General features: G+C 38.3%; 1 protein-coding gene across 3 annotated transcripts; it reads left to right on the top strand.

Annotated features, from left to right (window-relative positions):
• Positions 1-582: 582 nt before the first annotated feature.
• Positions 583-7,791, top strand: LOC126831875 (uncharacterized). 3 transcript variants are annotated; one of them, XM_050562534.2, is made up of 5 exons: positions 583-719; positions 3,132-3,276; positions 4,444-4,590; positions 5,378-5,556; positions 6,547-7,791. In XM_050562534.2, the coding sequence occupies exons 2-5, from the start codon at positions 3,157-3,159 to the stop codon at positions 7,784-7,786; spliced, it is 1,686 nt and encodes a 561-aa protein (XP_050418491.1). In that variant the 5' UTR covers positions 583-719; positions 3,132-3,156; the 3' UTR covers positions 7,787-7,791. The 3 variants fall into 3 exon arrangements, with proteins under 3 accessions (XP_050418491.1, XP_055955229.1, XP_050418484.1); XM_056099254.1 differs by having other exon boundaries at positions 5,378-5,663; XM_050562527.2 differs by lacking the exon at positions 583-719 and adding an exon at positions 789-877.
• Positions 7,792-15,530: the final 7,739 nt, after the last annotated feature.

Raw genomic sequence — 15,530 nt, 5'->3', positions numbered from 1 at the left:
TGAAAAGTCGTCGGATTGAGTTTGAACAGTCATTTGTGTGGAGCCTGAAACCCAATTTTCTGTATAGTTGGCTGGAATTTTTTTATCACAATGGGGCCCTGGTGATAATCAATGAAAACCATCAATGTATTAGGCCTATATAATTACTGTTACCTGCACTTTCTTTCTGCCTTGGCCGGTAGCAGTTCTGTGTGTTGTCATTGTCAACGGTCGAAATTACAGGTAACTCTTCTAATGACAATTCAATATAATTAAAGTCACTTCAAAGAGAAGGTAAGATAATCATCGGAAGATGAATAAAATCTGAAATGTCATATAAAAATGATTTTCCTGTTCGCTGTTGCTGATTAGGTTGGCGCTTTTTCGTTACAGATCATTATTTACATGCGTCTGTCCATAAGTATGACCTTTCTAAATCCCAGAACAAAAGAGTTCCCGGTTAATACTTTGTGGACAAAGTTATCTTTTCATTCGTCCTTCAAATACTGTTGACTATTGTTGTTTTTGACTTTCTTCCCTCTAAATATTTATTTTTCCATTAAACCGGAAGTTGATGAATTATCCCCCCTTGGCTGTGTAAAATTGCTGCGTCAAAACATAAAAGTAACGAAATGTAAACATGCAGAACGACAAACTGGTAGAAGGACACATAAAAATCGAAAACTTGGGGGTTAAAAAACACTGATCGACAAGGCCAAGACTTTAAAACAACAAAAGATGTAAATTTTTTAGAAAAATCATACAGGAACATTCTTACATCAAATCAACAATTTCTTTTTTCATTTGCGCGGGAATTTTGATTTATGTTAGCCTACACAAACAAGATAAGATTGTTTTGAACAATTCACGTGATCCTGCTGTCAGCCTGTTCCTAGAGGTTCGCTTTATTCATGAAGAAGCAGGAGGGAGGGCCTGACAAAGACTGAAATGAAATGGGGTTTAACGTCCTACGGTACTGTTCTGCTCCTAACCTGGGCTAATGAAGACGGGCATACGCCATACAGTGTGCTATGAGGGAAATTTTGCCCGGACAGCGGCACTACGGCCTACTCTTATATCAAATTCCAACTGCCAAGGGATCTTTTACGTGCACGCCAATGTGTACACGGGACCTCGGTTTTTCGTCCGATCCGAACGACTAGACAGCTTTCCTTGTCAGCCCCTCCGTCCTGCATCACTGACAAGGGAGAACCACGCCGGAAAATCTGGATGAACTTTCTCGGCCAATGCAGGGATCGAACACCCGACCTCCAGGCTAGCGAGCTAGCGTCTTACCCACTTAGCCACGTGATCCCCCTGCCTGACAAAGACAGCTGTCTAGTCGTTCGTATGGGACAAAAAACCGAGGTCCTGCGTATACATTGCTACGCACGTAAAATATCCCTTGGCAGTTGGAATTCGATATAAGAGTAGTCTGTACTTTGTGCCGCTGCCCTGGCAAAATTTCCCTCATAGCACACTGTATGGTGTAGGCTATGCCCATTTTCATTAGCCCATTCAGAGCAGAAAAGTCAACGGTAGGACGTTAAACCCCATTTCATTCATTTCATTTCAGACACAAACTATCACACAATCAGGGGGGGGTGTGGGGGGTGGTACACCCCCCCAAGAAGAAAAATAGTCGGTCGCAAAATCAGTGCAGTCGGTCGCAAAATAAGAGCAGTCGGTATCAAAATAAGTGTAAACTGCATACGCCACGCTACTCACGCAAAACTTTAGTATAAAATAACGTTGTCAACTTATCATGTTTGAAAAAATGTTGTGTTTCACTCTTATTCTGTTGTGAGTATGTTTGTCCATAAACAAAATTTCCCCCAGGGAGAAAAATAGTCGGTCTCAAAATAAGTGCAGTCACTGCAGTCGGTCTCAAAATTATGCATCGGCGACTCAATGAAATAATGAGACAAACAAACAATGCCAGAATAGATCCCAAATACTATGTATTTATGTGAATCCGTGAGCCTAAATTGCATGCGTCACACAAAACTATAGTATAAAATAACCATGTCTGCTTGTCATGTTTGAAAAAATGTTTGTCACTCTTATTCTGTTGTGAGTATGTTCTATGAAATGTTTTTCCCTCATGGAAAAAAATAGTCGGTCTCAAAAAAAGTACTCACCGCGGCGCAGTCGGTCTCAGACTAAATGAATTAATGAGTCAAACAATTACAAAACAGGCGAAATTGACAGATAGGCCACAAGATTCTGTCTCATTTCTTATCCTCTTGTTAGCGAGAATTTGGTTCCATTTGCCATGACAATGACTAAAATTTTCAGGCCCAGTTCCGAAAAATTAAAACCTCGGTTACATATCTGAATTTTTTTGCGCCTGCGGTGCTCGATTCCGTTATAACATTATTCTTCTATTCCTCTGTTTCTTATACTGTCTCAGCACTATCATATTCACGATTATAGTGACCTCCCCGTTATACTGGTGTGTGGGTCGTGGGGCGTCAGACTATACAAATGTTATGTCAACTCTTGCAAAACAGGGGGAATTGACAGGGGCAGATCTCGAGATTATGTCCCATTGGCTCACATTTTTGGTCCTCTCATCCCCAAGACTTTCTCCCAGCAATAACCTCAAATGCTAGGATATTAACTCATTTTTTAAAATTTTCTCAGGTTGCTCAGTGTTATAGGCACAATCATCATATATGACATAAACTTTATGTCAACTTAAATAAAACTGCTTTCCGGCGAGACAACGATCGGCGAATCGTGGATAGCGCCCTAGATTTGGAACCACCCCCACCCACCCCCTATTCCCAGCTTCTAGACCCGCTCTGCACATGGCCCCTAGAAAACTCGCACCTGTGGTGCGCAGTTCCTGACTGCATCACTCATACTGGGGGTATGTGCATCAGTCAGTCGCATTTTGGCTAAACACCCCCCCAAACAAAATCGTTATGTACGCCCCTGCACACAATGTTATATATTTTAAAATATACGTTGTAATAACGTGTGATAATTTGTGTCTGAAAAAGTCTGTGACAGATGCCTTATGTCCAGGCTTGCTGGTTTATGCATTCATTCTATGTAATTTTTCAACATTAAATTTCTTATCTTAGTTTACAATGCCTCAAAAATTTCATGTATTATTACAAAATTTTAGCATTTTCTTATTTCAGAATTTCTAAAGAATCTTGTATTACAATGCCTCAAGAATTCCATGTATTACAATGTTACAAATGTCAAACCTTTCAAGTTCAACAGGTGAAAAAAGCCAAAAAATGGGCTTGCAAGATGTGTGGAGAGAAACAGTCTATTTTAAGAGTATGTTAAATTTATAATTGGAAATAATAATATTGTTGGACAGGTAGAGAGAGAGAGATTGGGTTTAATGTCCACTCGACACAAACTAGATCATTTTGGGACTAACATATGGTTCAATTTTAGTTCAATAATTCGCTTGGACGTAGGGGTCTATAGAAGTGGAAGAGAGACAAAGAGAGAGAGAGATCGGGGGAGGGGGTCAATTTGGGACTACAATGGTGTAATTTGATTTCTATAATTCTCTTGCTCTTCCCATGAGAGGAACATTGGAGGACCCAGAGAAAACCCTGAAGGTTAGGCAGGCAACCCTACTCTTTGTCACGTACACTCGACTCAACAAAAGCCCTTATGATCTAATCTGTCTTGCATATAATCTGTAGTGCGTGACCGAGGGCCTGGTAAGGACAGCTATCTAGTCATTTCGATGGGATGAAAAACCAAGGTCCCGTGTCTACATTGGTGTGCATGTAAAAGAACCCACAACACTTTCCTCTTGAACCTGTCTTGCATATATATAATTCCAAAGATCTATTAACACTTTTTACTTACTTGTTGCCCTTTGTTAAAGCCGCTTGAATATTGTGAATGTTGGATTTTTAAAAGGAATGATCAGTCCACGAACTGTTCAGTTGCGTTTGATATTTACAATAATAAGATGAATTTAAATTTTGCAATGTTTGGCAGTCTCTGCAGATGCTAAAAACAAGTCAGGTCCCCTTCTTCATCCGATTGACTTCAAGCTGGGAGATTATCTACCATTTAGAGGGTTTGATGGCTGAATGGTTAGCGCGTGCGCGCTGTATCATAAGGTCTGTCTTTGAGTCAACTGGTGTGCTTTCGATTCCCTGGATGTCATGGGTTTTCTCCGGGTCCTCCGGTTAAGAATGTTCCTCAGAATTTCCAGCATAGTATCCCCCTTTCCGAGGTTTCCTTCCACTTCTAAAGACCCCTACACGCAAGCGAATTATTGAAATAAGATTGAACCATATATATATATATTTGTCCCGAAATGACCTAGTTTGTGTCAAGTGGACGTTAAACCCCATTTCTCTCTCTCTGTATCTACTATTTATATTTTTTTAAACTAAATAATTAAGCTGTTAAATATTAGATATTATTTGAAAAATGCTTTGAAATAAATTTTTAATTTTTACATTTTTAAAAAAGGTTTATGGGCGTGGCAGTGGAGCAGATTGTCGACGTCATGTTCAAAGTTTAAATGGTCTTCGAGGTAAACTTGATGAAAATAAAGAACATCGAGTGATGACTGCTAGAAGTTTAGAAGAAAATGATTCGTGTGTTAATAACTTCCAGGTCAGATATCAACTTGTACCATACAAAACTTAAAGATGCATTATGTAAGATTTAGATAAAGAGCTGACATATGGTTCAATTTTATTTCAATAATTCGCTTGCAGTGGGAGGAAACCAGAGGACTCGGAGAAAACCCACGAGGTCGGACAGGCAATCCTACTCCTTGTCATGCCACCTGACTCAATGAGAGACCCTCTGATCTTACGCGCACATGTTAACCATGAATGACCAATACAGTGGTTACGCTCAATGCACACTACAAATATTGATAACTCGCTCAAAATAAAGTAATTTTAATGAAATTTTCAATATATTCATTTTGCATTATCAATTTTTGAAATATTATAGCAAGAACGGCCAGTTCTTTATCTAAATATTACATAATGCATCTTGAATAAATTATTAATGATTTCAATTCAGTAAGATTGTATAGGTATAGGGGGGTTGGATGGCCGAATGGTTAGCACGTGCACACTGTATCATAAGGTCTGTCATTGAGTCAACTGGTGTGGTTTAGATTCCTGGTTGTACGTGACAAGGAGTAGGGTCGCCTGTCAACCTTGTGGGTTTTCTACGGGTCCTCTGGTTTCCTCCCACTGCAAAAGACCCCTACGCACAAGCGAATTATTGAAATAAAATTGACTCATACATTAGTCTCGAAATGACCTAGTTGGTGTCGAGTGGAAGTTAAACCCCATTTCTCTCTCCATCTCTCTCTCTGAAATCTGATTGACGCAAATTAGACCCAATTTGTACATTTTAGAAATAGTTTTTCCATACATTTCAGATTGATGAAGCGGAAGTATCCAATATACCTGTAGCGAGTAAATGGAGTAATTATATTGACACTGACGCCGTCGAGACAACAAACGAAATAAACGGTTCCAATAATGATGATAATTTATATACAACGGAGAAATCGCAGTTTGATGAAGCAAGAAAATCTTATTATAAAAAACAAAAACAGTGAGTGAAACCAACCTCTTGTCCATCCAAGGAGGAGACACATAGTCAAATTATCCGCCCTTAATACTTCTGCTGTTTTTATCAACCAGTCGAGTGGACAAAGGGAGGTAACTCATGAATTCAAATTACCCGCCTTTGATACTTCTATTTTTAGAATTATCTGCCCTTGATAATTGTAATATTTTTATTGATCAGTCGAGTGGGCGAGGGGAAGTAACTCACATTTTATTGCCAATAAGCATGTGAACGTAAACAATGACAGTAGGACTGGATGTAAACTGTTTTTTGATTGGTTCGTAGAATCAAGCTACGATCAAGGGCAGATAATTCGAATTGGTGAAAACCTTGTGGATGGATCCAGAGGTTAGTGAAGTAGAACGGAACGATATCACTGGGGGTATCGAGAATGGGTGGGTGGTCAAATGGTCGAACTCATTGAGTCAAGTGACGTGGTTTCAATCCTAGGTCTGTGCGTGACAAGGAGTAGGGTCACCTGTCCAACCTCGTAGGCTTTATCTAAATGACCTAGTTTGTGTCAGCGCGGACATTAAACCAAAAGTTTCTATCACTCCCTCTCTCTTGATTGGATTAAAAGATAATAGGGTCTCGATTGGTTTAGAACATAAAGTCTGTCTTGATTGGATAAAAACATAACGAGGTCTGTCTTGATTGCTTTAGAACCTAACGTGGTCTGTTTTGATTGGATGAAAACATAACAAAAACTGTCTTGATTGGATTACAACATCACTATTTCTAGTTGAACGGTTTGGGCATTCTTCTATATGATAAGTTGGCTTGTTTGTTAACCTGAAGGGAAGAAACCTCAGTGAAAATTTTCTATGTGCAGGAACACAAGTTTGTGATCTTCTACACCCACTGGTTTACTATGTTAGTATTCATAGCACACAGTGTAGGGCATATGCTCTCATTAGCCTAGTTGCTGCAGATAAGTTGGACGTTTTAAAACTCCATTTCATTTCTTTCTTTCAGAGAAAACTATAAACAATATGGTCGCCAACAAAAGCAGGCTTGTAGGGGAGATAACTACCAAGATGGTGAAAGTACTAAGAAAAAGCGCTATAGGGAAATTTTTACTGATACACACTTTCAAACCAAGACCGATATAAAAAGACTTCCAGATAACTGTCTGATTTCTAAACCAGCAAAAAGAACAAAATGGGATGAGTTTTTGACACACGAAATTAGCGAATTTGATCACGATACATCTGAAACAGATACAAATTTTAACGAAATTCCGTCACAAAATATTATGGATAAAAATGATCGGACATTGCTGACAAACCAAATGGCCTTGAATGATGATTCTGAAGCAGATACAAATTTAAACCAAATTCTGTCACAAAATATCGTAGATAAAAATGAACGGAAATCGCAGAAAAACAAAATGGCCGTGAATAAAACAATGGATATTCCCAATTCAACGTTTGATATTCTTGATTATGAGGAATTTTTAGAAGACGATATCGTGACATCTAATGTTAAGATAGGTATCACCAAATCTGCTCAAACTAGACCAACAAAACAGTCCAAGTGGGATTTTTATACCAGCCCAGATGTTTCAGATGAAGAGGCAGACACTTATCCCATTCATGATTGTTTTCATCCTTTAGAATCAGATTCCAAATCTCTAAATTATAATTGCCATGCAATTAGAAAGGATTGCCCCATTTTAGAAAAGACAGAAAATTGCACTTCTAGTAATAATTTTGAACCCCAGCCAGTTACTATACAGTCAAAACGTGATATAATGCCTGTATTTCACCCCCAGCCAGTTACTAAACGTGATATAAAGTCTGTATTTCACCCCCAGCCAGTTAGTAAACGTGATATAACGCATGTATTACACCTAGAGCCAGTTACGCCTGTATTTCATCCCCAGACAGATAATAAACGTGATATAATGCCTGTATTTCACCCCCAGTCAGTTACTAAACATGAAATAACACATGTTTTACACCCCCAGACAGATACTAAACGTGATATAACGCCTGTATTACACCCCCAGACAGATACTAAACGTGATATAACACCTGTATTTCATCCCCAGACAGATACTAAACGTGATATAACACCTGTATTTCATCCCCAGACAGATACTAAACGTGATATAACACCTGTATTTCATCCCCAGACAGATACTAAATGTGATATAATGCCTATATTTCAAGTAGATGATTTTAATGATGCTGAATTTGAATTTCTGGTTTAAAAATAAATCGGGTTGATATTGTGTTTATCTTCTCTTTAGTTTGGTGTGTATATTGTCGTCACTCTGTCGTCTCTTTTCAATTGTGGTGGGAGGTCATGGAAGGACGGACCCTATCGATGTTCAGTGTTCTTCGACATTCCTTTCAGGGGGGTTGGACGGCCGAATGGTTAGCACGTGCGCGCTGTATCACAAGGCCTGTCATTGAGTCAACTGGCGTGGTTTCGAATTCCCGGTTGTACGTGACAAGGAGTAGGGTCGACTGTCCATCCTTGTGGGTTTTCTCCTGGTCCTCCGGTTTCCTCCCACTGCTAAAGACCCCTACGCGCAAGCGAATTGTTGAAATAAAATTAAACCATATGTTAGTCCCGAAATGACCTAGTTTGTGCCGAGTGGAGTGGAAGTTAAACCCTCCCTCTCTCTCTCTCTCTACATTCCTTTCAAGAGTTAAGCCCCCCCCCCCTTTTGCCGAAAACCATGTGAGCGCATTAAAGGCTATAGTTTTTAACAGATTCATTTTTCGTGTGAAGCATAATGGTCATGAGAGGACAAACCCGATCAATTTTCAGCACTCTGCGACGTTTGATGTAGAGTTATCCCTCTTCCCCCTCTTTGCCAAAAACCTTGTGAACGCAATAGAGGCTACAGTTTTAAAGTTAAAAAAGATTCTTTTCAAATTTGATATTCAGCATTCTGTATCCAAACCACACCAGTTGACTCAATGACAGACCTTATGCTACTCATTCGGCCATCCCCCCCCCCCCCCCAGTATACAACCTCATTTCACTGTAGGCATATAAAAATAAATTGTACAAAATATTCCTATTATTATAATTTCTATTACCAGTATTACATAATTTATATAGCACACAGATACGCTAGTGCCATACCATTTATTCATTAAAAGTTATGAGTAAAATCTTAAAGATACATTATGATAAAGAGCTGGCAGTTCTCAATATAATAGTTAAAAACTAGATAATGTAAAGGGAATTCCCTGAAAATTTCAGTCAAATTGATCCCCTCTGAACCGAGATATTAGCTTTTGAATTTTTGGCCTAGCCTCAATCATTATTACTAAAGTCGGTAGATAAAAAACATACTCTCGATTATCCATTTTTGGATTAAATAATCAATGAGCGTTGAGCAGCAAATCAGATTCTAATCCACTAAATATCGCAGGCTAGCGATGGCATCGAGAGTTAATTATAGTCTGGATAAGTTAATTAATGTCTAATTAATAATTTATATAACATTTCGGGCCTAAAGAAACACCTGCAATGGGCAGATTTAGAACGATTTAGCTAAATTATTAATTAGACATTAATTAACTTATCCAGACAATAATCAACTCTCGATGCCATCATTAGCCTGCGATATTTAGTGGATTTGAATACATTTTGTGATGTATAATTTAACGTAAAAATGGATAATCGAGACTTTGTTTATTATAAAACCAATGTTAATAATGATGATCGAGGCTAGCATAAAATTGAATGGCTAATATCTCGGTTCAGTTCAGAGTGAAGCAATTTGAATTTTTTAGCATATTCTCTTCTCTATTTTTTAACGATTTTTACGAAAACTGTCAGCTCTTTATCTAATCTTACATAAACCCCTTTTATAAGATATCAGAAATACCATTAAAATTCGCAAAACAATTTAAATGCTAATAAGAGCTATATATACTCTTCCAAAAAAGTAGGGGATATTGAAATGCAAATACCTAGGCAGGTTGCGATATGATAGGGCCTAAATATAGTCATGGACACTTAACATACTTTGAGAGTATAATATGTTCACAGATAAAGAACTTATCGCCCCAACAGAACCACTGAGCTGCACATGCGACACGCAATAGCACCATACACGTGGGAGGGGTTCATTGTCAAATTTGACACTTCAAGGAAGAGTTGATGAAAACTGCCGCGTGCTGGTTTATATCTATCCATGTTTGCTTTCCTATCGGTTCTTGCATAAGTTTTACTGTTTAGCGTATCTTTGCTTTAGTGTGTTACGTTTAATTTGATCGGGAGACGTGTTCGTCAACGCCAACCGACAACACTGCAAGAATTGGCCGTGGCACTGCAAGAAAAGTGGGTCAGATTGCCCCAAATCGTGATTGAACGGTTGATTAGGATCATGGCCTGATAAACTGCTGAATGTCTGAGGATTGGTGGAGCAATTACTCATTATCATGACAAAAATCAAAAACGTCCATTTTCACCTTTGACAGTGTATCTCTTTGCGAGTGAAATGGGGCCGTCTCATAAGCCGCCCATATGAATTGTTTATGTTCATGTGTAGGCAATTTAGACCAGGGGGTCAACCTAGCTGAAAAGTGTACCAATTTTCTCCTATATCAGTGTATATATATCTGGTATCATCAGAATGTAAGTCTGTCGGGTTTCCATGCCTTAAATGCCATTACCCCAAACTAGGCTAGATTAGCTCAAAAGTGTACCAAATGAAAATCGTACAGCAGTGTACCGTACATCTTCGGGTATTACAAAAACACTCTGACAGACATGTCTAGTGGTGGGGTACCCCTGACAGAGCTATCTAATTGCCAGACATTTGTAGTGGTGGAGTATCCCTGACAAATTTGGAATTTTGAAATTCTAAACAAAATATTAAGTTTATAATCACTCTTAATGGATTGAATAGTCCGACAAAGGAGAAGAAATGACTTCTGTTCTGGATTGGATTGAAGAATTGTCCGACAAAGGATTAAGTCAGCCAATCAAGGCAGATTAACTAGTTAATCAAGGTAGGTGTATCAGCGGTAAAACATGATAAATACATTGATCACTTAATTACCTAATCAATCCAGCCTATTATCAACAAAAATCGGGTTGAGTGGTAGAGATATACACTCAGTACACTATATTAATTTTGGAATTTTGAATATTGTTCACCATATCTTGATGTCCGATTGAGCATATTCCTGGTCAGACAATTTGGGACGTTTGTAAATAGCGTTGGACATGTCCGGAATATACGGGCGAAAACCCATCACTGCTTGTGACGCTAGAATAACAAAAGTTGTCAGCCAATCTGCATGAAATTTATATGCATCATTAAAATTAGTGAAACAATTAAGAAATCTCTTAAATTTCAGCAATTTCGACAATTATGGCCCTTGTTTTACTTTGTGAACATTCAAATAACAAAAGTTATGATCTGATCTGTATCAAATTTATTTGCATTATTTAAATTATTAAAACGAAAAAAGTTGTCAAATTACCCAAAATCTGTAAATAACTACCACCAGATTTAAGGACCTTGTTTCATTTTGTAGAACCCTGTGAACACTCAAATGACGAAGATTATGATCTGATCTGTATGAAATTGTCTTTTAAATGCTCGGTATTATCTACAAAAGAATAAATATGCGACAACCTTTGTCGACTTGCTCGGACGATTTATCTGCTGAGGGTGTATTTTTCGTTTCCTGGCCGCCTATCTTCTTCTAAATTTGATCTGACAAAGATATTTTTCTTTGAATTCGATGGGACAGTGAGAGGATTGGCCCTAATTATTTTGCCAGCTCTCCATCCATCTCTTTCATTACAATCGCTTCATTAAAATAACACATAGCTTCAGATTTTTATCAGATTTTGATGGAACTTAAAATATATGTTTATGGCCCAAAGATCTCGGTTCCGGTCACTATCCGTGGATATCAGACCGTAACTTCCAGGATTATGACCCCTGATTGTACGAAAAATTGTCTTTTTAGCCTGTGGAGGTCATGTGTATACATTGACGTGTACATAAAAGATCTCTTGGCAGTTGGAATTTGATATAAGAGTAGCTATGAGGGAAATTTTACCCGGGCAGCGGCACTATGGTCTACTCTTATATCAAATTCCAATTGCCAAGGGATCATTTAGATGCATGCCAATGTGTACACGGGACCTCAGTTTTTTTGTTCCATCCGAACAACTAGATAGCTGTCCTTGCTTGTCAGGCCCTTCGTCCTGCGCAACTGACAAGTGGTTTGGGGAAACCACATCGGAAAAAGAAAATAACTACTTGATAACTACTTTTGTGGGAATGTATGTTTAATCAATATTGTTGGTTTTGGTTAAGACCACAGAAAACTGGGATGCTTATGTGGAACTTTAGAAGTTTATTGCACAGTAAATGACATTTCGAATGATAAGAAAATGCCATCAACCCCGGTACTTGACAGGCTGCATGCAGTGTTTCTCAAAACAACCAGTGCAGAAGAGAGATAGAGATGTGGTTTAATGTCCACTCAACACAAACCAAGTCATTTCAGGACTAACATATAGTTCAATTTTATTTCAATAATTGGCTTGCGAGTAGGGGGTCTTTAGCAGTGAGAGGAAATCGGAGGACCCAGAGAAAACCCAAAAGGTGGACTGGCGAACCTACTCCTTGGCATATACAAGCAGGGGATCGTAACCACGCCACTTGACTCAATGACAGACCTTCTGATTCTACGTGCACGTGTTAACCATTCAGCCACATCCTTCCATTAGTGCAGAATCTACGGCTTACTGGGTCTCACAATCCGTAGAGGCCTCTAAATATTATAAAATTATTTTTAGGGGGCTTTTAAATTTTTTTACAATATTTTCAAAAATTGCTGTAGAGCAAATCGAACAAGGAGCTTACACAATTTAGATAGCTTAATTTCCACCAGAATGGATCATAATTTTCCCAGACAACTGGAGCTGCCAAAAATGGCTGATAAATCAAGACATATAACAATTTTATTTCTAAAGTAATATAAAACAATTACATATAATATGGTACAACAAAATCCTTCTTTGCATTACATTATTTGAGTTTTGAGATGCTTTATGGAGATCGTGTATATTTTTTATTAACGTAATTGTTATGAAGGAATCTGAAACATTGATAGAAAATGAAATGAAATGGGGTTTAACGTCCTACTGTTTTGCTCCGAAGTTGGCTAATGAAGACAGGCATACGCCATACAGTGTGCTATGAGGGAAATTTTGCCCGGACAGCGGCACTACGGCCCACTCTTATATCGAATTCCAACTGTCAAGGGATGTTTTACGTGCACGCCAATGTGTACACAGGACCTCGGTTTTTCGTATCATCCGAACGACTAGACAGCTGTCCTTGTCAGGCCCTCTGTCCTGCATCACTGACAAGGGAGACCCACGCCGGAAAATCTGGATCGAACACCCGACCTCCAAGCTAGCGAGCCAGCGTCTTATCCACTTAGCCACCGTGAATCCCGAATCATTGATAGAAGTTTCAATTTGGCTGCGGGAATGAATAAAATGGCAGACAGTTTTCTTGCTCGAGAAGTGTCGCCATACATCTTGCTCTTACATTTCCGACCCATGGTGATTGTATAATTTGAAATATGTCTATAATGAGAGCATTCTTGCATATTTTACATGCCATGTGTAGCCACAGCAGGCCTAAACGAAATTCAACTAACAAAACATTTAGTTCTCTTTGAAGAGATTTATTGGCCATTTTGATTATTTCCCTTTATCTTTAAGAAACAAAATTTAAGACAAAACAGCTTTAAACAGACTACAAATAGCACAAAACAATGCTGCACGTCTTATAACTAAAACACGAAAATTTGATCAGATTTCAGCTAAGTTACAGAAACTCCATTGGCTTCCAGTTCGAGCGAGGGTTCAATTTAAAGCTCTTGTGAATGTGTTTAAATCAATTCATTCTGACACCGCACCCAGTTATTTAAAAGAACTCTTTGATTTCTATACTCCCCGGCGATCCAACCTTCGTTCTTCAAATGATCGTAGCATATTGAGGATCCCCAAATATAATAAGCGTTCTGGTGAATATGCTTTCACCGTCAGAGCAGCTAAAATGTGGAATGATCTTCCAAAAACTCTTCGAGGGTCCTCTTCCATCCAGAGCTTTAAGACTAACTTAAAAACATACTTATTTCAAAAATGTTTTTGAACTGTTTTGTTGTGAATGCGCTTAGAAATACTCATGTGTATATAAATCAAACAATAATAATAATAATAATAATAAAAATTAAACATCAAATAATCACCACTATTATTAATTATTATGAATAAATAATGACTTGAGATTTTATCCCTAACTATTATTAATCAACCGTTAATCAAAGCCAAATGATTAGGTAGTTGATTAATCGATAGCATGACGCAATGTAATTGTGATCTGCACTTAATACTGAGATAAATACAATTAGAATTTTAAAAGAATCGCCAGTACCCCAAAAAGTTATCTCCAAAATCAGATTTCAATTGCCACTTTCGTTTCTTTGGCGACCAACAGTATGAGCCATGTTAACAAGGGGCCTCCAAGAATTAGAGGACCTGATGAAATCTGAATAAAACACTGATAACATATCTAGTCTTTTTGAAACCACAAACTTTTGGTATTTTTTACACGATTCATGTTTTACCCATTGATGTTACCATGGCAAAAGCCAAGGACTCCACTGAAATATAAAAACAAAATCAATTTAAGATAACCAATTCGAATGACGTCTAGTTGTTTGGATGGTATGAAAAACCAAAGATCCTGTGTACACGTTGACATGCATGTAAAAGAACCCTTGACAGTAGGAATTTGAGTAGGCCGTAGCAGGATTTTCTGCAGTTGGCCTTAATATTTAGATCTAACCATGTAACATCCTACTATTCTGACATGGAATTTCCAGGATTTTCTGCAGTTGGCCTTAATATTTAGATCTAACATGTAACGTCCTACTATTCTGACAGATTTGCAGGATTTTCTGCAGTTGGCCTTAATATTTAGTTCTAACCTACTATTCTGCACCAAGCTGGCTAATGAAGACAGAAATACACCATGGGGGAGAATTTTGCCAGGACAGCAGCGATACGATCTACTCTTGATTTCAAATTCCAACTGTCAAGGGATATTTTATGTTTACGCCTTTGTGCAAAGGGGACCTTGCTTTTTTTCCATTGCCCTCCATCCCGCACCACTGACAAGGTAGGAAACTGCGATGGAAAATCCAGATGAAATTTCACGGCCAACACCAGGGGTGAACAGTAGACCTCCTAATTAGCAAGCAAACATCATACTCATTCAACAGCAAACAAGTTTAATCATGGCAATGAAAAGAAAATCAGTGGAACTGTACTTACAATGGGGAAAAGATCCTCTTTTTATAACAGAGTTTAAAAAAGATCCAAGAAACTGAACACATCTTGAGAATTCCATTTCCATATCTTCTAAAGCTGCAGCACTATATAAGAAAGAAAAACCCATACAATGAATTACATTAAACATTCCAGGACAATTATTTTACTGTAATTTTGTATACAAAGAGTTCGTTCTCAAAAGTAGGAGAGAAAGAGAAATGGGGTTCAATGTCCACCGGACACAAATTAGGTCATGGTTTATTTTTTTTATTTCACTAATTGCCCATAAATCCGAAACTGGAAGTGGTAGGCCATCGCCTCCAGGTCTATGTTACTCCCTGGTCCGAGCTACCCCTATACATCAGGTTTCAGCCCTGGAACAGTGTAGTACCATGGGTCTTTTGTTAAGACGTGGAAAGCATGCCTTCCACACCCCCTGTTGCCACATCCTACGTATGACCCATGCACTCTCTTCTTACTACATATCCTAATGGCCTTGAGATCATCTAGTATTTGTAATTCTCTTCTTTGGCTAGGACTGACGAGTATTTTCTTATCTCCACTGTTAAGAGTTTTATCTTCTCATTAGTTAAGACGTTTGTCTTACCAGGAAGAAC

The sequence above is a fragment of the Patella vulgata genome, chromosome 1, assembly GCF_932274485.2.
Source record: "Patella vulgata chromosome 1, xgPatVulg1.2, whole genome shotgun sequence".
Lineage (NCBI taxonomy): Eukaryota > Metazoa > Mollusca > Gastropoda > Patellidae > Patella > Patella vulgata.
Note: the sequence above shows the minus strand (reverse complement) of the source record. Positions and strands in the feature narration are given on the sequence as shown.